Source organism: Lontra canadensis, unplaced genomic scaffold, assembly GCF_010015895.1.
Source record: "Lontra canadensis isolate GAN:19392208 unplaced genomic scaffold, GSC_riverotter_1.0 scaffold35, whole genome shotgun sequence".
NCBI lineage: Eukaryota > Metazoa > Chordata > Mammalia > Carnivora > Mustelidae > Lontra > Lontra canadensis.
Window position 1 is genome coordinate 10,296,227 of NW_022631029.1, and position 25,370 is coordinate 10,321,596.

At 48.2% G+C, this 25,370-nt stretch overlaps 1 protein-coding gene and 1 pseudogene across 7 annotated transcripts; one reads left to right on the forward strand and one right to left on the reverse strand.

Moving 5' to 3' along the window:
• Nucleotides 1–15,699: 15,699 nt before the first annotated feature.
• On the reverse strand, nucleotides 15,700–15,822 carry LOC116874135 (annotated as a pseudogene).
• Nucleotides 15,823–17,170: 1,348 nt separating this feature from the next.
• Nucleotides 17,171–23,284, forward strand: GLYCTK (glycerate kinase). Of its 7 annotated transcripts, none has more exons than XM_032868234.1 (6): nucleotides 17,307–17,405; nucleotides 17,799–18,020; nucleotides 20,107–20,163; nucleotides 20,756–20,907; nucleotides 21,594–21,769; nucleotides 22,055–23,284. In XM_032868234.1, the coding sequence occupies exons 1-6, from the start codon at nucleotides 17,356–17,358 to the stop codon at nucleotides 22,919–22,921; spliced, it is 1,524 nt and encodes a 507-aa protein (XP_032724125.1). In that variant the 5' UTR covers nucleotides 17,307–17,355; the 3' UTR covers nucleotides 22,922–23,284. The 7 variants fall into 7 exon arrangements, with proteins under 7 accessions (XP_032724123.1, XP_032724125.1, XP_032724126.1 ...); XM_032868231.1 differs by lacking the exon at nucleotides 17,307–17,405 and adding an exon at nucleotides 18,439–18,568 and having other exon boundaries at nucleotides 17,980–18,020; nucleotides 20,107–20,522; XM_032868232.1 differs by lacking the exons at nucleotides 17,307–17,405; nucleotides 17,799–18,020 and adding an exon at nucleotides 17,171–17,192 and having other exon boundaries at nucleotides 20,107–20,522.
• The last annotated feature ends 2,086 nt before the right edge of the window (nucleotides 23,285–25,370 follow it).

The following is a 25,370-nucleotide window of genomic DNA, read 5'->3' on the forward strand; positions in this document are numbered from 1 at the left end:
TCGGTTGGGCATTCAACTCTTGGTTTGTGCTCAGGTGGTGATCTCAGAGTCATGGGATCAGGTCCCATGTGGGGCTCTGCACTGAGCTTGGAGTCTGCTTGGGATTCTCTATCTCCCTCTCCCTCAGCCCCTACCTAGTGCCACCTCCACTCCGCCTCCTGCTCTTGCACATGCACACTCTCAAATAAATAAATAAACTTTTTAAAGTCACCAAAGTTTTGGGGAGCCTGGATGGCTCAGCCATTAAACAGCCACCTTTGGCTCAGGTCATGATCCCAGGATCCTGGGATCAGGCCATGCCCTGGGCTCCCTGCTCTGTGGGAAGCCTCCTTCTCCCTCTCCCACTCCTCCGCTTGTGTTCCCTCTCTCGCTGTGTCTCTCTCTGTCAAATAAATAAATAAAACCTTAAAAAAAAATCAGCAAAGTTTTAAACAAAATTTAATAAAAATACAACCATCCTCCTCAGTCTCTTTAATCCCATGTTATTAATTCTTGTTCTGCTTGAATCCACTTCTTCCACCAGTTCTGGAAATTCTTAAGCAGTTCAGTTTTATGATCTAAGGGTTATCAGAAACCTATATTTGTTAAAAAGTCTTTTCCATGAATCTCTCTGAAGATCAAACACGTTTGTAGGAACCTTTAGTAAAAGCGTCTGAGTAAAAGCGTTACTCTTTAAATGATAAAAGAGTTAAAAATGGCCATGGTTAAAGATCTGATTAAAGTTCATTACAATGCGATCGACAAGGAAATTCAGTTATGTCTGTGACATACAGCACTTAATGCTAATAACATACCACAACATATCAAATTTCTAGGAGTTTCATAAAATTTTAAGAACACTAACTTGACAATGCTTCCCAGGTAATTCAACATTTGAAATAAACCTAATTAGTTTAATCTCTCACAAAATCTTTTAAATGCTCCGGGAGCTCTCTGGAACTAGATTATGGTCAAAAGACTTAATTTTAGAATTTGATTTTGGGAAGTTTGTCCAAAAAATACCATAATGTTTGAATATTTGGCTAACCTGGATCAGAGATCATTATGAAACAGTATTTATCTATTTAACCAAAGTGACAATAGAAGATTTTAAAGGCAAATACAGAAGGTTGCATTGTTATGAATAAAACTTAGCTCCCTTTTTTTTTTTTTTTTTTTTTTTAAGACAGAGAGGAGGGAGGGAGTACAAGCAGGAGCGGCAGGGAGAGGGAGAAGTAGGACCCCACTGAGCAGAGAACTTGATGTGGGGCTCAATCCCAGGATCCGAGGGTCATGACCCAAGCTGAAGGCAGACACTTAACCGACTGAGCCACCCAGGTGCCCCAAACTTAGCTTTTATTTACTTATTTTTTAAAAGATTTTTATTTCTTTATTTGACAGAGATCACAAGCAGGCAGAGAGGCAGGCAGAGAGAGAGGAGGAAGCAGGCTCCCCATGGAGCAGAGAGCCCTGAGATCATGACCCAAGCCGAAGGTGGAGGCTTAACCCACTGAGCCACGCAGGTGTCCCAAACTTAGCTCTTTTAATACTAAGAAGATTCAGGGTTTAATCTCAGGGTAAATATAAATATAAAAAAAAATTATTTTTAGGGGTGCCTGGATGGCTCAGTCATTAAGCATCTGCCTTGGGCTCAGGTCATGATCCCAGGGTCCTGGGATGGAGCCCTGCATCGGGCTCCCTGCTCAGTGGGGAGCCTGCTTCTCCCTCTCCCACTCCCCCTGCTTGTGTTCCTTCTCTCACTGTGTCTTTCTCCGTCAAATAAATAAATAAAATCTTTTTTTTTTTTTTTTTTAAACCCTCACTTTGGGTTTTTTAGCCTGGGTGGCTCAATGGGTTAAAGCCTCTGCCTTCAGCTCAGGTCATGATCCCGGGTTCCGGGATCAAGCCCCACATCGGGCTCTCTGCTCGGCAGGGAGCCTGCTTCCTCCTCTATCTCTGCCTGCCTCTGCCTACTTGTGATCTCTCTCTCTGTCAAATAAATAAATAAAATCTTTTAAAAAAATAATAAATACATTTATTCTAAGTGGCCATTACTGACCACAGAAGTTTCTTACCAAAGATTCTTTTTTTTTTTCATAAATATTTTACAACTTTTTTTTTAAGTATTTTATTTAATTGAGAGAGAGAGAGAGAGAGAGAGAGATCACAAGTAGGCAGAGGCAGGCAGAGATAGAGGAGGAAGCAGACTCCCTGCCGAGCAGAGAGCCCGATGTGGGGCTCAATCCCAGGACCCTGGGATCATGACCTGAGCTGAAGGCAGATACTTAACTGACTGCGCCACCCAGGTGCCCCTCTTTTTTCTTTTTAAAGATTTTAATTATTTACTTGAGAGAGAGAGTGAGCACAGAGGGAAAGGGAGAAGCAGACCTCTGCTGAGCAAGGATCCCAATGTGGGACTTGATTTCCAGGGAATCATGAGATCCCTGAGATCATGACCTTAGGGGAAGGCAGACGCTTAACCAACTGAGCCACCCAGAGGCGAAGGCAGACGCTTAACCAACTGAGCCACCCAGAGCTCGTATAACTTTCTTTTTACTTTCAGATTTTGTCCTAAGTTTTTCTTCTTTATATAACCAGCCTCACTTTAGGACAAAATTATTTTCTTTTCCCTCAATGAAAATGTGTTCCCATTCTTCACATATTTTTCTTACCAAAAGCACATATCTTATTTTCCTTGTGTACAGAGTTGCTTTCCGTTATTATTTTGAGTCATCTTAATTACTACATTTATTAGAATGCCTAACTCTTAGAAACCTCAATTTCTAGTGAAAAGTTCAGAAGTAAGCAATTGTGAATTGTTAAACTAGAACTCTTTAGATTGGTAAAATTATGAATACATTTCATAATTCTGGGGCACTTGGGTGGCTCAGTCAGTTGAGCATCCAATTTTTGGTTTCAGCTCAGGTCATGATCTCAGGGTCCTGAGACTGAGCCTCACATGGGGCTCTGTGCTCAGCAGGGCGCCTGCTTGAGTTTCTCTCCCATTCCCTCTGCACCTCCCCCCACCGCTTGCATGCTCCCTCTTTCTCTCATGTAAAATAGATAAATAAAATCTTTTAAAAAATACATTTCATAATTTAGAAACGTGTTTCTTTATAGTGTAATATTTCATTAGAGCTCAAAACCTGTTTTCCAACAGACCCAAATTTATCTTTCATTTCTTTGTAATAAAACAAAAGTCGATAAACCTATGTCCAATACTCAATGTTTATAATTTTATATTGTTTGGCAATGAGACATTAAACTTAATTTAATTTAAAATTAAATGATTTAAATTAAATTAATCAAATGAATTATTAGATATTAAATGAATTATTTAACTTAGCAAATCTTTAAAGTTTCAGGTTCCAAAAAGATTGGGAGAAACTATTTAAAAAGCTTACCTAAAAGTTTTTTATCTTCTTTACATCCATTTAATTTACTTGTTCTTGACAATTATGCTTAGACTACCTATAAAAACGTTGAGACTCCAGGGGCACCTGGGTGGCTCAATGGGTTAAGCCTCTGCCTTCGGCTCGGGTCATGATGTCAGGGTCCTGGGATCAAGCCCTGCATCGGGCTCTCTGCTTGGCAGGAAGCCTGCTTCCTCCTCTCTCTCTGTCTGCCTTTCTGCCTATTTGTGATCTCTGTCTGTCAAATAAATAAATAAGAAAAAAAAAACAACAAAAAACCTTGAGACTTCAAAGTTAGTCATTCTTTCAAACTACCACTATTATTTTTAAAAAATTTGTAACAGAGGTAACATCAGCTTACTTGACTTTAAATAAACATAGGCAGAATAAGAGTTTCAATTTTCAGGACGCCTGGGTGGCTCAGTTGGTTAAATGTCTGCCTTCAGCTCAGGTCATGATCCCAGGGTGCTGGGATCAAGTCTTGCATCAGGGTCCCTGCTCAGTGGGGAGCCTGTTTTTCCCTCTGCCTGCCACTCCCAGTGCTTGTGCTCATACTCTCTGAGAGATAAATAAAATTAAAAAAAAAAAAGTTTTTTTTTAAAAAAGATTTTATTTAATTATTTGACAGTCAGAGATCACAAGTAGGCAGAAAGAGAGAGAGGGAGAAGCAGGCTTCCTGCTGAGCAGAGACTCAGAGATGTGGGGCTCAATCCCAGGACCCTGAGATCATGACCCAAGCCGAAGGCAGAGGCTCTAACCCACTGAGCCACCCAGGCGCCCCACGAAAAAAGAGTTTTAATTTTCAGCTGATAACTTTAAAGACATGTCTACCCTGATTAAACCAACTTTAAATTAGCTTTGGTACCAAATATGTTCCAGATTATATAAACTTGAAAAACATTTGGTTCAGTTTCTAGATTTCTGAATTTTAGAATGCCCAATCTTTACAAGCACTTGCCTTCATACCAACTAAATAGAGCCCTTTTACAAATTAATTTTAGCAAGACCATCCGGAAGTGGACAAAGTATCTCACATTTGGAGCATATCTGCCTGTTATCAGAGGTGCCGTCTTATTGAGCCTTTTAACAACTTGTATTTTAAAAGGCCTACCCCTGTCCCCAATTTCTTCCCCTTTCTTCTCAGGCAGTTGTAGGCTATGTCATTTCAAAGATATAAGATTTATAACTTTAAGGGGCAGAGAAAGAATGTAAATGGTGTTTTCTAAGTATAGGACAATTTTGTTCTAGTATCTTGATCTTTTATAATATCCATAAACATGGCTGTCTCAGTTGGTAGAGCATGTGACTCTTGATCTCAGGGTGGGTTCAAGCCCCATACTGGGCAAGGAGACTACTTTAAGAAAAGTATAATATCCATAAACATATTTAGAGAAATAGGTGAGGTTTGTAAAGCAAGGTTGGCTGTGACTTGCTTCTACGACTGAATATCTGGTTTTATAGATATTTGTAAGACAAAGACATTTTTAATTCCCCCAAAGAACTGGATCACAGCCTGAATATCAAGGGATTGGTCCAACTTTTAACTAAGTTTGTTTCTTTTTATCATGGAGATTTTTAAATCTAACATCGGAATTAAAAGATCTATGCCTTTGTACAGTCTGCTTAAAGCATTTTAACAAAAGCCTTCTTTCTGAGTACAACAGTTTAACCTAGCCTTTTTTTTTTTTTTTAATTTGATACAGAGAGAAGTCACAAGTAGGCAGAGAGGCAGAAGGGGGGCGGGGGTGGGGTGGGGAGCAGGCTTCCCGCTGAACAGAGAGCCCAATGCGGAGGCACAATCCCAGGATCCTTGACCCCAGCTGAAGGCAGAGGCTTAACCCACTGAGCCACCCAGGTGCCCTAACCTAGGCTTTTATTCGTCTCTGAATATTGCCCTTTTGCAGATCATTTGTAGGAGGGTCTAGGAGAAATTTTGGTCACCTGTTTCTTCTGTGAAGGGGGAGGGGGTTTTCTTCAAGGAGGTAAAGTGACCTGTGTAATGACCATAGTATAATCTTGGGCCGGAAGAACTCCCCTTAGCAGCTAGTCAAGGTCTCTGTGAGTGGGGTTGTGAAGAGCAATTAGTCTTTCTAAATCCTCTCTAAATTTGGTAGGATCTTTTGAGAGTGGAGGAAAAAGGTCTTTATTATTTAAAAAGTCTGCTGCTCTTCAAGGGATAGGAGTTCTTTGAAATGGGGGCGCGGGAGAGTAGGGAGGTGGTGTCCAATAAATCTGTGAAGGTTATTGCATAGAAATGCCTGAAGCTGGCAGACTTGATTACAGCAAAGTGAGCCCTACTGCCTGTCCCAGGTGCTTCTGCTAAATTCACTTTCTGGCTTGTGGCATTTACAAGATTAGCCTGTATGTTTTGAACCTAGAGATTAGGCTGGAATGCTCTCTGCAAGTCTTTTAGGGAAAGAGAAGTTAAGTTAAAATCGGCGGGTGGGACTGGATTTTGAGAAAGTAAATTTACCTTAGTTGTAGTCATTTATTTGTCTTAAGTCTAATTAAAAAAAAAAAGATTTTATTTATTTGAAAGAGGGTGAGTGAGAGAGCATGAGGGGTGAGGGGAGGGAAGCAGACTCCCCTGCTGAGAGCATGTGACTCTTGATCTCAGGGTGGGTTCAAGCCCCATACTGGGCAAGGAGACTACTTTAAGAAAAGTATAATATCCATAAACATATTTAGAGAAATAGGTGAGGTTTGTAAATTTACCAACATGCAGCTGCATGCAGTCACTTAACCGACTGAGCCACTTAGGTGCCCCAAGTCTTTTTTTTTGTCAAGGGAATCCTAAGGCTAGCATTATTCTAACAAGACAATTGAGATTTCTTTTTTTTCCCCCTAAGATTTTATTTATTTATTGGAGAGATTGAGCAAGTGAAATAGCATGAGCAGAGAGAGAGGCAGACTCCGGCTGAGCAAGGTGCCCAGGATCAAGACCTGATCTTAAGGTAGACACTTAACCAACTGAGCCACTCTGAGCGCAGTGGCTCCCCACCTCCGCCCTTTTTTTTTTTTAAGAGAGGAGTTCTTTTTTTTCAACACAGGGCTTGAACTCATGACCCTGAGATCAAGATCTGAGCTGAGATCAAGAGTTAGAAGCTTAACTGACTAAGCCACCCAGGCACCTTGAGAGTTCTCTTTGTAAAGGGTTTTTGTTTTTGTTTTTTTCAAATAAAGACAATTTAAGGATTTATCGTCTCACCATTGATGAATAGGATCCATTAATAGTGACTCAAACCAAGAAGCCTTTTTATTTTATTTATTTTTAAAAAATATTTTATTTATTTGACAGAGAGAGAGACACAGCGAGAGAGGGAACACAAGCGGAGGGAGTGGGAAAGGGAGAAGCAGGTTCCCCACTGAGCAGGAAGCCCGATGCCTGCGGCTCAATCCCAGGACCTGGGATCATGACATAAGCAGAAGGCAGACACTTAACGATGGAGCTACCCAAGCGCCCCCAATAAGCCTTTTAATGGCTTAACCAAAGATGCAAGAGGCATCTGGAGAGGGCATGGATGATGCAGTCTCCATGATCCAGAAGTTCACTCCCAAATTAGTGTAAGAACAAAGACTTTCATTGCACAGGAGGTAAGGATGTCTCCGGTCTCCCTTGAAATTGAAGGATGCCTCTAGTCGTAGACCCACTAAACTATGTCACTGGGCAGGTGCTACTGGAATAGAATTTTTCCAGCACTGACAAGCAACAAAGGTTAGACAACAAAGGCTCCTTATGCTCTGGGACCTTTTATGACAAATTCCCCTGCAGGCTGTCATGGGCAGACAAGAGGGCGACTTACAACTGCATCTCCTGCACGGGCCACCAAAGTGCACTCTGGTAAGTATACCCTCCCGCAGGCAGAGACCAGAGAGAACGTTCTAGCAGGTCACAAAGCCAAGCTCTTAGGACACAGACCAAAACAAAAAGAAAAACCTCATCCTGTCTTTACATAGAGGATCCACAACAAAGTTTGTCCCAATAGATTCCCTTCTAGAGGCCAGCTGGAACAGCAAGCGTACTGGGCCTCTGTCTGTGCTCTGCCCTATGGTAATTCCTTTTTATGACAAACAACACAAAAGACACAGAGAAAGAAAACAAAGACAATCTCTGGGAGGAAATGGACCAATAACCAAAGGCTACTCTAACAAATTTTTTACAAAGAGTTGCTAAGCCAAGGTTTTTCTTCTACAATATCTTCTGCTAATCGGTATTTAGAGAAAGGGGAAAAAGAAAAAAAAGATTCTCCCCACTCTGGCTCCATCGGACTCCACAGAGACTCCAGGGAGCTGACAAGGTAAGAAATATTACCTTTGGCCAGTTGTATGTCAGATGTCCGGGATCTCTGAGCTGCTGCTGGATCTGGAGTGAGTGATGTCCGGCGAGTTCAAGTACCCCGCCAACTATGCCAACAGAAGGGACGAAAAAAGTCTTCTCTACTCCCAAACTCCTCCAGCTGGACTAAGAATTAAGTTGACATGAGACAGATTAACAGGAGGGAAAAAACAAAGTTTCATCACACGTGCCTGGAGGCCCGGTTATGGAACTGAGACCTTAAGAAATAACCAAGGTGAGCAGTGCTTATACTCTTTACACAAAGAGAATAAATCTATGAGGAATTGACAGACCAAAGAAAACTTCACTTTGGGAGCTTCAGTTAGTAAGGAATTCTAAACAGAATTTGGGGTGGGGTCATAAATTAGTAAAAAGTAACAAGAGCTGTATATATAGCCTTCTGGGCTCTAAATTTCCCATCTCTGATGATAAGGATGTCTCTTTAGCTCCTGGTACAGGGAGGGCGCCTTTCACCGGGGAGATTTATTTCCTGCTTTCAGGGGGACAGAACTGCTATAGGTTTCTCTTCAGTAAATTTTATTTAAAATAAGCAGTATATCCAAGTGGCCTATTTTGGGCAGTGTGCCCTTGGCCCCTCAACAGTCAGGCAATGGAGGGTTTTGGGTTTTTGTTGTTGTTTTTAGTTTTTAGTTATTCACTTAATTTATTTTTTATTTTATTAAAATAAAATTATTATTTTATTTATTCACTTAAACTCTGCACCCAACGTGGGGCTCAAACTCAACAATCGTCAGTACAGGAGTCGCAGGCTTCCCACAGAGCGAGCTGGGCGCTCCCGCCTTTGAGGTTTCTTTACCATCCGAGCTAAGGAGAAAAGGGTAGGGGGCGGGGGCTGGAAGGTGGAGGAAGACAATTCACAAACGGTTGGTAAACAAATGTTTGCCATGCCCTGCAGGTAAGACTTTCTGATGTAAACAGTTATCTCTGGTAACAGCTCCCTTCCTGTTACAGGTCCCCCTCTCTGAATTCCGTAGGCAGCTGAGGGAGAGGTGAGAAGCTTTTTCAGAGTCGGCTAGGTCTCGATTGCCTTCCGCTAAAACAGTCCAGGTGTCAAAGAGGCACCCTTTACTGGTGGTGTTTCCTTCTCCCCCTCAACTTTTTTTTTTTTTTTAAGATTTCATTTATTTATTTGACAGACAAAGATCACAAGTAGGTGAGAGGCTGGCAGAGAGAGAGGAGGAAGCAGGCTCCCTGCTGAGCAGAGAGCCTGATGTGGGGCTCGATCCCAGGACCACAGGATCATGACCTGAGCCGAAGGCAGAGGCCCCAACCCACTGAGCCACCCAGGCGCCCCCTCCCCCTCAACTTCTAAAACCCAGCCCTCACAATACCCAGAGTTAGGTGACTCTTCTCTGGGAAGGGGTGTGTGTGTGTGTGTGTGTGTGTGTGTACACAGAATGGCCACAGAGGAGGAGCAGAAGGTTGGAACACAATTGCCGCCCACGGTGACAACACAGCACGTTTCGGCTGTCACTCTCCGTTCGCAGAGAACCACTTCGTACCTGACAAACTGCCTGATTCGCTAAATGAATGCTTCATTTATTTCACTTACCACCAAGAGGAAATAATGATGGCCAGGAGTGGAGGGAACACCTGACATCAAATGGATAAAGTTCTAGAACATATGAGGTTCGGTGGGGTGAGGTCCGGAACAGATGACCAAGAAAGAATTCTTGAGACATCTTTGGTGCAAAATGGTGGTTTATTAAAGCACGGGGACAGGACCCGTGGGCAGGGAGAGCTGCTGCCCCGGGTTGTGAGGGATGGCAGGTTATGTACCACGCGGTTGGGGGAAGGTAAGGGAAAGGGAGGTTTCAACAGAACACTGTCATATGCTAAAGAGGGCCTATGAGGTACCAGATACCGGAGGTCTTGCGGCGTTGATCAAGGTTGTCTTTCCCTTTTAACAAGCCATTAATATCAAGATAGTTGGGAGATTCCTAAAGAATGTCACATTTGGGGGCGCCTGGGCGGCTCAGTGGTTTAAAGCCTCTGCCTTCAGCTTGGATCATGGTCCCAGGGTCCTCGGATCGAGCCCCACATGGGGCTTTCTGCTCAGCAGGGATCCTGCTTCCTCCTTTCTCTCTGCCTGCTTCTCTGACTACTTGTGATCTCCATCTGTTAAATAAATAAATAAAATCTTAAAAAAAAAATGTCACATTTGTCCCACCCAGGAGTGGTGGGGGTGAGGGGGAGATTGCAAGGTGTCAGCCTTTTGCTTTGTCCTCAGTCAGCCTTCTCTCCCTCATCAAAATGGAAGTTATAAACCTCTTCCAGTGGCATTAAAGGCACCTCAGCAGGGGTTTCATTCAGTGAAACATATTTTCTACTGGTTTTTTGTTTTTTCCTTCTGTTGATCAAATTAATATATACTTAAGAGCATTTTAAACGATTAGAACATTTGATTCCCCCCTCCCCCAGGAACCCTGGGCTGATTTCATATAATTCATGTGGCTTGTACCCTGCCTGAATTATAGGCAGTGTTCAGTTCCCCAAGGGATCAGCCTGTGGAAGACTCAAAGTGTGGCCCTCAGCTACTGAGTGAGCCCAGCCCAGGGTTTCTAGGTCTCTTGCTTAAAGAGCTCCCCTGAGCCAAGTGGCCAGGATGTGTCTGTCCTGGCAAGGGGACTCAGACTTTCTCAGGACAGCCTCAGCACTGCTCAGGAAGCGTAGTGCCACCTCTGTCCCCCCCCCCCCACACCTGGTGTGGAGCGTTGGCACTCCTAACATGTGGCCACTTACTGGAATTCTTCAGAGAGATCCTGAGCTCCAGACCAGGGGAATCTGAAAGGAGGGCATCTTCTCCAGGTAGCACGACCAACCACATGATTTGCACTGCCTGGTATAAAATACAAATATGGGCCCCTTCTCGAAAAATTTAACAAATGCAAGACAGCAGCAGTAGAATATTCAACAATATTCAATATTCAAGTGTGGAACCCTTCTGACCTTGGTTCCCTGTGTGAATTGCACAGGACACACACCCACAAAGCTGGTCCAGCTGCAACTTAGAGCCTTTCTACATACATTATTTTTAAATAAAAAAAAATAGGTTTATTTATTTGAGAGACACACAGAGAGAGCATAAGTGGGGGAGAAGGAGAAGCAGGTTCCCCGCAAAGCGGGGAGCCCGATGCGGGGCTCGATCCCAGGATCCTGGGATCATGACCTGAGCCAAAGGCAAACGCTTAACTGGCTGAGCCACCCAGGTGCCCCCGTACACTGTTATTTTTATTTTAAATTTTTAAAGTAGGCACCATGCTCATAATGGAGCCCCTAAGCCCAGCGCAGGGCTTGAATGTAGGACTCGAACTCGCAGGATCTGAGATCAAGACCTGAGCTGAGATCAGGAGTCAGATCCTTAACCAACTTAGCCACCCAGGCACCCCCTGTATGCACTTTAAAATACTTGTTAATTTAATGCCCTCAATCCCATTTTAATGATGAGGACTGACGTTCTGAGAGTTCAGGTAACTTTTCCAGAGTCACACAGCCAATAAGCCTGGAGCCTGGATTCACATTCTGCTTCCGACTGGAACGTTCCAGCCCTGTTTCTAGGGCAAAGGGTAGGTAATCATTCACATTTTAAAAAGTCCATTGTTGGTAAACAATGCCTTTTTGTTCTGGAAGGAAGGGATGGGTTCTTCCCAGATAAGCCTAGACTGCCCAGATCCAGGAAGGGCTGCCTAGAGCCCCAGGGCCTCTGCCTCTAAGCCTACAGAACTGTTTCAAAAGGCTTAAAAACCCTTTCTGATCGAACTTAAGCAGCCCCCATTGGTCCCTGCGGAGTTGCTTCCGGGTGCACCGATTGGATCCCCCACCCCTTCTACCAAAGAAAATAGCTGAGGGGTTTCACGGCCTTCAGTAAAGTCAGCTCTGCCCCTCCCTGCCTCCTGACCCTCTCCCTCCCATCAAGTGGCCCTTCACTACCCCATCCTCACATCGAACTCAGGAGTGCCTCCCTGCGGAGGCACCTGCTTCCAGTTTGGAGCTGAGGACGGAGAGCCTCTGACTTATCTCCGGTTTTATAAATAAATACATTTTAAAAATCATGACTTTATTTTCACAGTGGACTTTAAGGTGACAGAATGTCATAGATTCTCTTACAGATGCAGTATGATATTCACAATCTTTCCACACTGAATCTCCAAACTGAGTGCATCTTACTGGAGAAAAGACCAAATACGTTCCTATTCACTATGCTTGGTTCTACATCCATCCTACATTTCTTGCCGGTCCTGAATCCTTGCTATCATTTATTTTTGTCCAGTCACAATTAAAATGCAATAAAGAAGAAAGACTCCGCATGAACTGATGGACGGAAAATCTGCTGTGCCACAGAAACCCAAGACTGAGGCAAAGAACTTATCTTCGTGTAAGCTGCTTTCTGCTTTGTGCTCCTGCCTTGTAGTAGTGGTTAGAGCGTAAGCCTCTCCTGGGTTTGTGAATGCACAGCAAGATATTCTTCAGCTCTTGGTGCATCTAGCAGGATGAACGCCAGTGAGAACCAATGTTTTCCAGATGATACGATACCAAGAGTAGATCAAGATTCTAAGATGCACCTGAAACCGAGTTGCAACAGGGTAAAGTGTGCATATCAGCCAGCATAGGCTAGGTCGCGGCGCAATAACACAGTCCCCCACATCTTAGTGACTTTTGTTTTGTTTTGTTTTGTTTTCCCACATCTTAGTGGCTCTAAACATCAAAGGTTTATTTTCCACTTTCAATACCCATCCTTTGTAGGTTGGCAGGGTGGCTCTTCCCATCAGTCACTCAGGGCTTAGGTTGGCAAAGAAGCCACCATCTTGAATGTTGCTGGTTGCCAAGTCCAGGGGAAGAATGCTCAGGAAGGCCTCACTTGGGCAGTTAACTGCCCCCAAATGAATCACACCGATTCTACTTGCTACTCACTGCCCAGAACTAGTCGAATGACCCTTCTCAAGCAAAAGGGGGCCAGGAAGTGCTGGAGGGGGAGAGAACTGGACTTGGGTGGTAAATAGCACTTGTAACCACCGCCCTGGTTTGAGGTTGGAGGACAGCAGGGTGGATGTTGATAGAGGAGTGGGTAGTTTAGGGGGCTGGCTGCTGGCTCTGCTGGACTGACAGTATGCACTAGCACTCTTGACCTCCTCAGGCATCTGAAACCTCAGATGGCTGCAGTCACATTTAATCAGTTTCTCCCTCAAGCCGGACTTACTTATAGCAAAGTTCCAAGTCAGAAAGCCCAAGACTGAGCACTGTTCATTTGTATTTGTACCATTCACTACCCCAGTGAGCCTCCTGAGCTTGTGTGCAGGGGTGGGAGGGTGATTTCAGAGTTATAGGGACCAAGTACTTTATCCACATTGAACTCCTGAGATGCAGCACTGTTAGTGGAGATGGGGGCCATTAGTACCACCTTCCCTTGGTCACTGATGACCTAACATCACACGGGGGGACCTCCTCCTTTGCTCTAAATGGGAACATTTAAGTTAAAGCTTAATCCAAATCAATAAATTTAGTAAACTCTCTCTCAAACGTGTATGAGTACTTACCCCAGGACATTGCCTTCTCTCTTTTGGCTTGCTTGAATAATGGGGAAGGCTTATACTTGACTTAAGTGATCTTTTTTTTTTTTTTTTTAAAGTAAGTTCTACACCCTGTGTGGGACTTGAACTCACAACCCCAGGATCAAAAGTCATGTGTTCTATCAAATAAGCCAGCCAGGCGCCCCTTAAGTGGTCTTTTCTTTCTTTCTTTTTTTTTTTTTTTAAGATTTTATTTATTTATTTGACAGACAGCGATTATAAGTAGGCAGAGAGGCAGTCAGAGAGAGGAGCAAGCAGACTCCCTGCTGAGCAGAGAGCTCGATGCGGGGCTCGATCCCAGGACCCTGGGATCATGACCTGAGCCGGAGGCAGAGACTTTAACCCACTGAGCCATCCAGGTGCCCCTTAAGTGGTCTTTTCAATAGTTTTTTTTTTTTTTTAATGCTTTCTTAGGTATAGTCTTTATTTTTTTTTTAAAGATTTTATTTATTTATTTGATAGACAGATCACAAGTAGGCAGAGAGGCAGGCAGAGAGAGAGAGAGAAGAGGAAGCAGGCTCCCTGTTAATCAGAGAGCCCAATGCGGGGCTTGATCCCAGGACCCTGGGATCATGACCTGAGCTGAAGGCAGAGGCTTTAACCCACTGAGCCACCCAGGCGCCCCTCAAATTTTTTTTTAAAACATAAAATAGCACTGCAAAAAAGTAACATGTATATAAGTCTTAGTAACATTAGAAAACCATTTTTAATGTGTTTAGAAGTACTATAACTTATTTGTATAAATTCTCTTATCAACGGGTTTTTAGATCCTAACAGCTCTGGGCTGAATATCTCAGGTCCATTTGAAGGGGATTAGAATATGCCACCCCAAAACATGCCACTTCGGAATAAGGATTATTTTGAGTTGAAGGCATTTGAGAATAGATGCAGAAAAGGCTCCCTGCCCTCCTCCTTCCTACCTAAAAGCAGGTCATAAATTTCCCATGAGAAAGGAGTCCTGCCTGTACCAGGAGATGAAAAGCCAAGGCCAAGGTGAATCTGTACAAACAAATCTTACTACAGCAATCCTTATCTTCCATTAGTTTCCCCCATGTATACTTTCCCACAATTTACTGCCCCGAGAAGTTTGAACTCCTTTTGTCTTGTCACATTTCTCAAATTTATCACTCTTTGTTGAAAATGGTATATAAGCTCTCAGGCCTAATGGTTTCTTTGGGGTTTTTACTTTGTTTCTGTGAGGCCCCCCCATATACATAGGAAAGAAACTTTTTTTCTCCTGTTAATCTGTCTTCTGTCAGTTTAGTTTGTCCCAGAATATCAGCCACTGAACCTAAGAGAATAGAGGGAAAAGTTTTTTCCTCTCCTACAATCACTTTATTTTTTTTAAGATTTATTTTCAGAGTAAGAGAGAGAGAGAGAGAGAGAGCGTGCATTCGCCTTAGGTAGAGCTCGATCTCACAACCCATGAGATCATGACCTGAGCTGAAACCAAGAGTTGGATGCTCAACCAACTGAGCCACCCAGGCACCCCACCCCTGCATCATGTTCGTTTACACAACCAGTTATTTCCTTGGACTGAAATCGCCTGTCACATTTTTGACATTGATACTTATTTAGCTCTACTTATTTAGCCCAAGTGCACTTAAAAATACTATAGACAGGGGAGCCTGGTTGGCTTGGTCAGTTAAGCTTCTGACTTCCCCTTCAGTCATGATCTCAGGGTCCTGGGATGGAGCCCTGCGTTGGGCTCCAAGCTCAGCAGGGAGTCTGCTATCTGCCCCTTCCTCTGCGTATGCTCTCTCTCTCTCTCAAATAAATAAATAAAATCTTGGAAACAATAAAATAGCTAACATCATATATAAAAAAAGGTAGACATATTCATGCCTACTCTCAAGGTATGTGTATGCAGTCTCATGAGCCTAATTGTTTTCTTAGACTTAAATCCCACTGCTTCATGAAGGCTTCTACTTCTACTCACCACCATCTCTTTTCCTTTTGTGAGATTCTTTCCAGCTTGGGTCTGCAGCACTTTGTAGCCGAGTACTTCAGTATTCTCTAGTCAATTCATTAAAAAAAGAAGGAAATAGGGGCGCCTGGGTGGCTCAGTGGGTTAAGCCGCTGCCTTCGGCTCAGGTCATGATCTCGGGGTCCTGGGATCGAGCCCTGCATTGGGCTCTCTGCTCAGCAGGGAGTCTGCTTCCCTTCCTCTCCCTCTGCCTGCCTCTCTGCCTGCTTGTGATTTCTGTCTGTCAAATAAATAAATAAAATATTAAAAAAAAAAGAAGGAAATAAAGTGGGGGGACAAAAGAAAAAAAAAAGCAATCCCAGCTATAGGACCCTGCCTGGTCCTATGCAAGGCAGTAGAGATGTAAATATGAATTAGACCAAGTCATCACCTTCTAAGACCTCACAGTCCAGTGGGCATCTAAACCTGATGTTAAATATATCTTGTGAGTAGCTATGGGATGGGATGGGGGATTTCAATTGGCAATAATCGCGCCTCGGATAAACCTCATTGGCTACGATACTGCCACTGCACAAAGCTGGGATGGGGGATTTCAAAAATGGGCATAATCCTGCTTACACTCCAACAGAATAGCAATGGCACCGTAAGTGGTGTCTGTTCATCCATCTCTGGCAGTAAATAATGAAACAGGTCCTTAAATACACATTCCTTCTAGCAGTGTGGGACTATCATTACAAAAGCAAAGAAAAATTATCAACAGAAAAGTACCACTTCTTACTCATCCCCGTAGCTATAGTATTTGACCCACATAGGTCAGGAAATGTCTGTTGCATGGTGGAGGAATGAATAAATTCAAAATGGATAAAGACTTCTTACTATAAGCAAGGAAAAACTGAACACTCAAGTATTTATCATCTCCCCACATCTAAAGAGGGCAGATCCTCCTGAAGGTGCCTTCATTTAAAGGATGGAGTGGGGAAGTTTGGGAGAGAATGATAGGGAATAAGAGGTCCTATTATAAACGGAAAGAAAAATCCAGACAAAGTTAGGAAGGAGGTAGGAGTTCATGAGAGCAGAACATGATATGGAGAGATGTGGCAACTGCAAAAGGGAAGCGGGGGGCGCCTGCGTGGCTCAGTGGGTTGAGCCTCTGCCTACAGCTCAGGTCATGATCTCGGGGTCCTGGGATCAAGTCCCACATCGGGCTCTCTGCTCGGTGGGGAGCCTGCTTCTTCCTCTCTCTCTCTCTGCTTGCCTCTGCCTACTTGTGATCTCAGTCTGTCAAATAAATAAATAAAATCTTTAAAAAAAAAAAAAGGGAAGGGGGGGCATATGTTTAAGATTTTTTGGAAAGTCTACTGTGTGATTTGTGATGTAACTCCCTTCCCTTCCTCCCCAAGAAAACATCAGTTTTAAAAATGCACTCTTGGGGCACCTGGGTGGCTCAGTGGGTTAAGCTCGGCTAGGGTCATGATCCCAGGGTTCTGGGATCGAGCCCCACATGCGGCTCTCTGCTTGGCAGGGAGCCTGCTTCTCCTTCTCTCTCTGCCTGCTGCTCTGTCTACTTGTGATCTCTCTCTCTGTGTCAAATAAATAAATAAAATCTTTTTTTAAAAAAATTAAAAAAATAAAAATGCACTCTTTTGTGTCTTTAGAGTCTGGTCAGCCCTTGTCTTTCGAATGTGTCAAATAAATAAAATCTTTTTTAAAAAAATTAAAAAAATAAAAATGCACTCTTTTGTGTCTTTAGAGTCTGGTCAGCCCTTGTCTTTCGAATGTGGGAAGGCATCAAGTCGGGCTTGTTGTGCCCAAGTTTCGAGTCTGAGAGACCACCAAGGAGCCAACACCGATGCAAACACACAAGGGTCTTTATTCGGATTCGAGCCCTGGCTCACGACTGTCACCAGCACAGAGGCACAGGAGCGAGAGCCCCAGACCTGCCAAGCAAGGGGTTTTTATGTGTGGTTACCGGAGGCTTGGGGGGAAGTGGGGAAATTTCAGACTTCCCTGCAGCAAGCTGATTAGCTGTTGCCGGGGTTTTTGCAGGGTGGGGTATAGCGGTTTTTTCTGTAACTAAAATAGGGTAGAGTTCAGCCCCTGGTCACAGCTGAGATGGATGCCGAAGCTAAGAGGGCTGTACTTGTGCTAACGTTAAACTTGAGGTGGGATGGCCTTAATTTTCTCGGCCTCCACAGGGCTCAAGGGTGCACACAGGCTGGCCCAGGGTCATTCGTTGTTTATACACAGCTTGTGTGTTCAAGGATCACGGGACTGAACTTGCCAAGTCCGAGCTGTTACTAGGTTGGCCAAGAGGGAGAGGGGCGAACACAAAATTGTTGGGGGATTATAGCGGTGGGGAAGAGCCAGGGTGATTTAATCTGGCTCCAAGAGGGGTGGATTGTGGGGAAGTAGTAATTCTCAGCCCGTCTGCTCAGTCCTGTGCCAGGCACCTAACAGGAGCAAGGAATGTACGTGCTGACGGATGGGCTCCTAGGGGATAAAGCAGCGGACGGTTAAGGCAATCGATAAATCAGGGATTGTTGCCCCCACTGCAGAGACGAAGGCAATGAAGCCAAAAGGGTATTCCATCCAAGCCTGCCAGAGGTCAGGGCGGAGCCAATCCCCCAGCCGGGACTCCTTCTACCCACCGCACCGCGTCCAGCTCCCGCCGGCACGCCAACCCCGCCCCTCCCACCACACTTCCGGATTCCGCTCCGCCCACCCGGGAGTACTTCCGGCCCCCGGCACCGGAAACTGCGGCCGGGAGCCGTGGAGCTGTAAGTCCACGGCGCGAAGGCCCACGGAAGCAGTCCATGGGCCGGGCAGTGGCGGGTCCAGGTGGCGGCGGGCACTTCTTTCTCCGGTCACCACCGGACATCTCTCAGCAGCCACTTCCCTAGCAAAGACCTGAGACTGACGTTACTTCCGGGGCACGTGCGGCTGGAGAAGGCCGGAAGTGGCTCCAGCCCTACTTGGTGGCGGGGCGGAGTCAAGGAGGGGCTTCGCGGGGTTTCCACGGTTGGTTCTGGAGTGCTTGAGAGTTAGTTTGGAAGGTTGTCCTGGCTGGAGAGTGGCTGGTTAGCAGCTCTGAAATTTGAATTTCAGATAAGCAACCAATAATTATTTAGTGTAGGCATGTCTCAAATATTGTGTGGAACATACTTACATTCTTAAAACTTTCTCGTTTATTTGAAGTTCAAATTTAACTGGACGTCTTGTATTTTAACCCTTGAAGACCCTCCATTCTCACCCCCATCCTCTCCTGGGCCCTGGTAGACCGTGGCCGGGCTGGGGTCCTCTAGGCTTGTGTCCATCTGGGAAACAGGTACAAAGTTCACCCAGGCTGTCAAGTTGTTGCTAGTTTCTAAGCCGCTTTTGGTTCCTAGCCCAATGGGCCAGTCCCAGGGGCTTCCTGGCAAAAGCTGAGCCCATTTTCTGAGTCCCCAAGGCAGCGTCCTCTGTGTTCCCTTTCAGGGCTGGAGTCAAGCAGCATTGGTCTTACGGGAAAGGTGAGAACCATGCTGGCGAGATGGCTGAGGGCTACAGGTTGTTAGGTTTTTTTGAGTGTGGGATAAAGTGTCTTGAATTCAGGCTTTCTGTATTAACCTCGCAGCTTCAGAGAGGCCAAGGATGTCAAGGGGGAAGCATTAGTCTTTGATCCCACCTCTCATTTTGCACATGACGCCCAGTGAAGAAAGGAGCTGTCACCATGGTGGAGCTGGAGCCTGATTCCCAGCCTCCTTCCCCTGCTGTCCACGCTTGCTGCTGCAGTCGGCCACTAGCATTTACGGTGGGCATTGTTAAAGTAGATGCCTTTTTTAGAGATGATCTCTTTGGGGCTTCATTGTCCCTGAACTCCTTTACAGCCTCCTGACCTTCACCCCAAGGCTTCTTTGGCCTTTACCTTGCCCAGTGGGGAAAAAGACTATTTGGCCTCAGCTGTAGGAGCCTGGTCTTTCCTGCTCCAGACACTCAGCTCTCACTCCTGTGGGTGGGTGGTATGTATGACCCAAGACTTGTCTTGTTAGAGTGAAATGCGTGTTCTCGGCAGGGCTGGGTCTGGCCAGCCAGGTAGGTGGAAGGGTGTTCTTTTCTGTCCTGCAGCTTGGGCCCCGCCTCAGTGTGGTGTCTAGGGACTTCTCTAAGTTTCCTGCATGAGCCAGTCTTTGCTGCCACTTCTCATTTGAACCTGAACATTTTGCTAGACTGACCTTGGACTGCTGGGATTCCTCAGGCTGTGTGTCCTGAGGATGTGCTCTGAGCCTGCCTGTCAGTGCTCCTGTGAGCCTACAGCCTCCCCACACAGACCTAGCCTTCCCAGCCTCCCCAGCCCAGATCTGTGAGCCAGTGACACAGAGCATGCTGCAGGTCGTAAGGCTCAGTCAGTTGGTGGGACAGCCAGCAGCCTCTTGGCAACAGAAGTGATAAAGGGGCAGGGACGCTGTCCCAGAAAGGGGTTTTGCCTCTGGATGAACGCTCAGAAGTACAGGGGGTGGAAAAGGGTTGGGGCAGGACCTTGCGGATAGGAATTGCTGCCTCTGTGAATGATTAACTCTCTGGCCAGAACGGGTGGCCTAGGGGGAGGGCTCAGCTAACAGGACCTTTGGACTCAGGGCAGAGTGGCCAGAGGGCCAGAGGATAACCTGCTGAAGAGGAGGCTATGGTAGGTGGCAGGCTTGGGTTCTGAGAACTGGCATGAGATCAGGCAGCTGAGGGCCTCAGAAAGTCTTGGGCTGGCAGATGGCCCACTAGCAGCCCCTGTGGGGTCCAGCGGCCCTAAGCCCTCAGAGAGGTGGCTGTTGTGGGGGTTGTCTGTCTCTGGTCTTGCTTCCAGCAGCCTCACTGGTGCTTTCTTTCCCCTAGGCAGCCATGGGTGCCCAGTGGTGCTGAGAGCAGTGGGGCATGGCTGTGGTCCTGCAGGTTCTGCCCTGCGTGGCCCGAGCCCTCTTACGCCCGCTCCTCATGGGGAGCCCGGTGGTCCGGCTGGCCAGCGGCATGGCCCTGGCAGAGCAGGCACAGCAGCTCTTCGAGAGCACTGTGGGGGCCGTGCTTCCAGGCCCCATGCTGCACCGGGCACTGTGCTTGGATCCTGGCAGTGGGCTGCTGAAGGTGCGGGATCGGAGCTTTCAGCTGCGTCAAAACCTCTATCTGGTGGGCTTTGGCAAGGCTGTGCTAGGCATGGCTGCTGCAGCAGAGGAGCTCCTGGGCCAGCATCTCGTGCAGGGTGTGATCAGCGTGCCCAAGGGGATTCGTGCTGCTATGGAGCATTCTGGCAAGCAGTAAGAGCCCTGGGGGGAGGCTTCTGCCCACTGTGCCCCGGGAGGGGAAGCTAGGCCCAAACCCAGTGCTGGATCAGGCCTCCCTCCCTCACCAGCATCCCATTTGTTCAGGGTCTGGACTGGCTCCGGGATGGGTGTCAGTTGGTCTTCCTCACCCATACAGCTGAGAAATCAGGTGGGAGGAAAGAAGCCCACCTCATCTCTTGCTGTCTGTTCTCTCTCTCTCTCTCCAGGGAGATGCTGCTGAAGCCACACAGCCGTGTCCAGGTATTTGAGGGTGCAGAGGACAACCTGCCAGACCGAGATGCACTTCGGGCTGCACTGGCCATCCGGCAACTGGCCGAAGGTCTCACAGCTGACGATCTCCTGCTTGTACTCATTTCAGGTGTGGGTGCCAGACTGGCTCAGGACAGTGTAGCGGGGGGGTGGTGGTGGTGGTGGTGGTGGTGGTGGTGGTGGTGGTGGTTGTTGTTGTTGTTGTTGTTGTTGTTGTTGTGGTTGCAAATACCAGGTCTGCGAGAGATGGTTGGTCTGAACCCCCAGGGTCCCAGAGCAAGGGAGACAGTAAGGAGCTTGGATGGCTGACCTCTGGGTGGCCCTGGGCAGGTTATCTGGCCTCCTTGGAGCTGTGGGGTCCTCCCCTGACTGATTTTGTTTGGTGACCATGGGAGGGAATATAGGGAGCATGTAACTCAGGGTGTCATGGGTAAATTGTCCCTGCTGTTGCTGCCAGCTGTGCCAGTGTGACCTGGGGCTAGAACCCAGGTCTCTAGCTCCTATGTAATCCGTCCTTGGTCTCAATGTCTCCTCTTGGTCTACACTATTTCAAGCGCTAAAGGAATAGTTCTTCCAGTGCCTGCTGGGACCTGGGCTGCGAAGCAGAGCACAGCCTCAGGTGCCCAGGTTGTGGTGACTGTATACACATTCCGTACATGTCCACACGGGGTCACCCTAACCCCAGCTTTCCAGCAGCCCCTTCCCTAATGTGGGTACTGCTTGCCTGCTTCCTTAAGTGGAGAGATTCCTTTGCAGTCTTATCCCCTCTGTCCAATTTCTTCACTGTCTCTGCAGGTGGGGGCTCAGCCTTGCTCCCTGCCCCTATTCCGCCTGTGACACTGGAAGAAAAGCAGACACTCACCAAGCTGCTGGCAGCCCGTGGAGCCAACATCCAGGAGCTAAACACCATCCGGAAGGCCTTGTCCCAGCTCAAGGGTGGGGGGCTGGCTCAAGCTGCCTACCCTGCCCAGGTGTGTGGGTCCCTGCTTCCCTAGGCATCCCTGGGCTGGTAGAGCCAGACCCACGTGCCAGGGAGACAAAAGCCTGGAACAGCATACAAATTGGCAGGATCCCGGCGTGGGAGTCCACAGGGCTGGCTGGGAGGGGCCCCAGAGAGGATGGGAGTGGGGTGTCCAGATGGCCACATGGTCTGCAGACCCCCAGGAGAGGGGTTAGAATACGTGGCAGCTTGTCCTCAGTGACCGTGGGGTGAGGCACTGGAGGGACTGAGCCTTGCCTCTGCGACCCTTCCCCAGGTGGTGAGCCTGATTTTGTCAGACGTGGTGGGGGACCCGGTGGAGGTGATCGCCAGCGGTCCCACCGTGGCCAGCATCCACAGCGTGCAAGACTGCCTGCACATCCTCAATCACTATGGCCTTCGAGCTGCCCTGCCCCGTTCAGTGAAGACCGTGTTGGCTCGGTCTGACTCTGACCCTCACAGGCCACACAGCTGTGGTCACGTGCTCAACGTGATCATTGGCTCAAATGCGCTGGCCCTCGCTGAGGCCCAGCGGCAGGCCGAGGCACTTGGGTACCGGGCCGTGGTGCTGAGTGCAGCCATACAGGGTGACGTGAAAAGTGTGGCCCGGTTCTACGGGTTGCTCACCCGAGTGGCCGGAACCCACCTCACCCAGCCTGGGACTGGGGCCTCCGTGGAGGAGGAGGCACAACTCTGGGAGCTGGCAGCTGAGCTCCAGCTCCCAGACCTGCAGCTCAAGGAGGCCCTGGAGGCCGTGATGGGGGCCAGAGGCCCTGTCTGCCTGTTGGCTGGTGGTGAGCCCACTGTGCAGTTGCAGGGCTCAGGAAAGGGTGGCCGGAACCAGGAACTGGCTCTGCGTGTCGGAGCAGAGCTGGGACAACAGCCACTGGGGTCTCTGGAGGTGCTGTTTTTGAGTGGTGGCACTGATGGACAGGATGGGCCCACAGAGGCAGCTGGGGCCTGGGTCGTACCCGAGCTTGCCAGCCAGGCTGCTGCTGAGGGCCTGGACGTGGCTGCCTTCCTATCCCGCAATGACTCTCATACCTTCTTCCGCTGCTTCCGAGGCGGGGCGCACCTGCTGCACACGGGGCTGACTGGGACCAACGTCATGGACGCCCATCTCCTGTTCCTGCGGCCGTGGTGATGGCATGGATCATGGTTGAGTACAGAGGAGACCTACAGGGCAGCAACCTGGGGCAGAACAGCGTTGGTCCCCAAGGCCTAACCAGGCCTGAGGGCCCCTTCTGTCCTTGGCAGTGGCTGCTCTGTTGACCCTGGGCCTCTTTTCTGTGCTCGTTCCCCCAGCCAGACTGGCAGATGGGGGCCCTCTCCTTTCCCTCCTCTTGGCCATGACAGCAGCTAACCCTGAAGATTGGGATGAGCCCCTTGGCCCGTTGCCTATTCCTGGTCTTCTCCCCAACAGCAGGCAGCCCCTCTGCCGAGCTCTTGAGTGTCTTTTCTATGGGTTGAAGTGAGAAGGGCTGCAAATAAACAGAGCCACACTATGGGTTCTCTGTGTCTTCTCCCTCAGAGCAAAGACTCCGAGCTGCTGGAAATGGGGTCAGGCTGTAGCCCCAGCACTGCGCCTCTCTAGAGGTTCCCTATCCCCCTCTCTGCAGGGCACACTCCGCACTTGTTTCCCTGAAACAGGAGCTTAGGAAGGTAGAGCTTGGCCTCTGACACACTCATTGTAGGCCAGCAGAGACCCCTTGGAGGACAGGCCAAAGGCCTGCAGCCTGTGGGGTCTGAGAGGGATGGGCCAGCTGTCCATCTGTGACCCCTGTGGTCTCCCCATTACAGCCTCCAGGCTGTGCCACATACCTTGCTGGGTGTGAGCCACTAGCCGCTAGGGCTGATCTCCCCTTCTGTGTTTGGACAGCCCTTAGGGACAGGCCACACTGTTGGTTGAGCTGCCCTTTGTGTGTCCAACGGCTATTCGCCACCACGCAGGATTCTGGACCTTGTTTCCTTGTGTCAGGCCCATTTCCTCAAGCTGAAGTCCCGGTTTCTGTAGCTGCTGCTTTGGGACACGGTGCAGTTCCTGGTGCCAGCCTTGCAGTGGGGGTCTCCAGTGCTGAGATGGTGGGTCAGAGGATGGAGGGGGTCCAGCAGCCACATGCCCCCCTGTTACCTGTTGGCTAGGGAAGAGGTCAGTGGGGGAAGAGAGCAAGAGGAAGGCTTCCCTTGGCTAGGCTAGCAGCCTGTGGTAGGAGAGGGCAGGGCTGCCATCCTACCTCTCTCTGGGCCCCCTTGCTCAGGATCCGAGCCCTCCGCTGGCCGCCCCCGCCGTACACCACGGCTCCAATCCCTATATGAGTGAGCAGTAAAATCACATAGGAATAAAAAGCCATAGAGAACAGCGAGGCCTGGGGCTGCTCCTGCTGGTCCCCTCCACCCTGGCTGTGCCCTCGTCTCCAGGGGTATGAGGGGCTCTGGGCCAGGGCTGGCACGCCCTCTCCCTGGGAAGTGTCTCCCTTTCGCCTACTTGGGCTCTGGACAGCCTAGCTGGCACATGGTTCGTGACCTGGAGGCAAGCTGAGGCGAGTCACGTGAACTAGGCCAGGGAGGTTTAGGGAAGAGGGGAGTAGGCACCCCCCGGATACAGGGCACCGCTTCCTTTCCTTCTCTACTGGTGTGGAGTTTCCTCTGATGGCGGGGTCGTAGTCTGGGGGTACGATCCCTACGTGGAGATGCCTGCGCCCTGTTGCTCCTCTGACAACCTCCCTGTTTCAATCCTTGCCCTTGGGAGTGTGAGTGTTAGTGCAGGGTGTCAAGTTCCAGGCAAGAGCAGGATAGGAGGGCCGAGCCAGTGGCAGAAGTTTGAGTGTTTGTCTGCCCTGTCCTCAATATGTGTGTGTGTGTGTGTGTGTGTGTGTGTGTGTAGCAGAATGTGAGCACACACATGTGGGTGGCCAGAGGTAGGGGATGGGCTGCTACTTGTGCACTAGGCCACTTACATGCCTGCTGAGGGGTTTGGGTGTGGGTGGGGTCTTGCCAGAGAGCACCCCTGTGCCTCTTTGGCCCTTGCCAAATGCCTGTGTTTGTGGGGGCTGGGAGGCCAGGGGCTGGATGGGGCCTAACCCATGAGCTTTGCCCATTTGGTATCCCCAAGATGAGAACAGATATATTTGGCTTCAATCTAGATGACAATATGAGATAGACGTTTCATGGTGAGTGTTCAATAGGACTTATTATTTGCTCCATAAATTCCAATTATGGGTCAAAATAATTGCTCCCATCCTGTGGCTCTTGGCTTCCTTCTCTCCTGGCTCAGGTTCCTCTTGCCCCTGCACCCACCTCATTTCCATTCCCTGAAGCTTTCCCTGCCCCACCTGGAGGCTTTTGCCACGCTGGGCGTCCAGCAACCCCCACGCTCACACTGCTGCCACCTTTACAGGCCTTTCTGCTCTCTGTACTTGGCATGAACTAAGAAGAGCTGGACAGCCCTTAGGTATCGGCTAATCCAAGTCCCTATATTTTATAGCTGGAGAAATGGAGAGGGAATGTGGCTCGTCTGGGGCTGCCCAGCAAGTCTGCCACAGAACCAGAAGGAGAGCCAGGTCGAGACCTGCTTGCCCACACCCTGTGGGGCT

Bases quoted from the DNA above. Each gene is read 5' to 3' on its own strand.
- GLYCTK (XM_032868232.1), top strand. From the start codon at position 20,146: ATGGCTGTGGTCCTGCAGGTTCTGCCCTGCGTGGCCCGAGCCCTCTTA. The intron at 20,523-20,755 runs GTAAGAGCCCTG...CTCTCTCTCCAG, and splicing joins ATGGAGCATTCTGGCAAGCA to GGAGATGCTGCTGAAGCCAC. The intron at 20,908-21,593 runs GTGTGGGTGCCA...CTGTCTCTGCAG, and splicing joins CCTGCTTGTACTCATTTCAG to GTGGGGGCTCAGCCTTGCTC.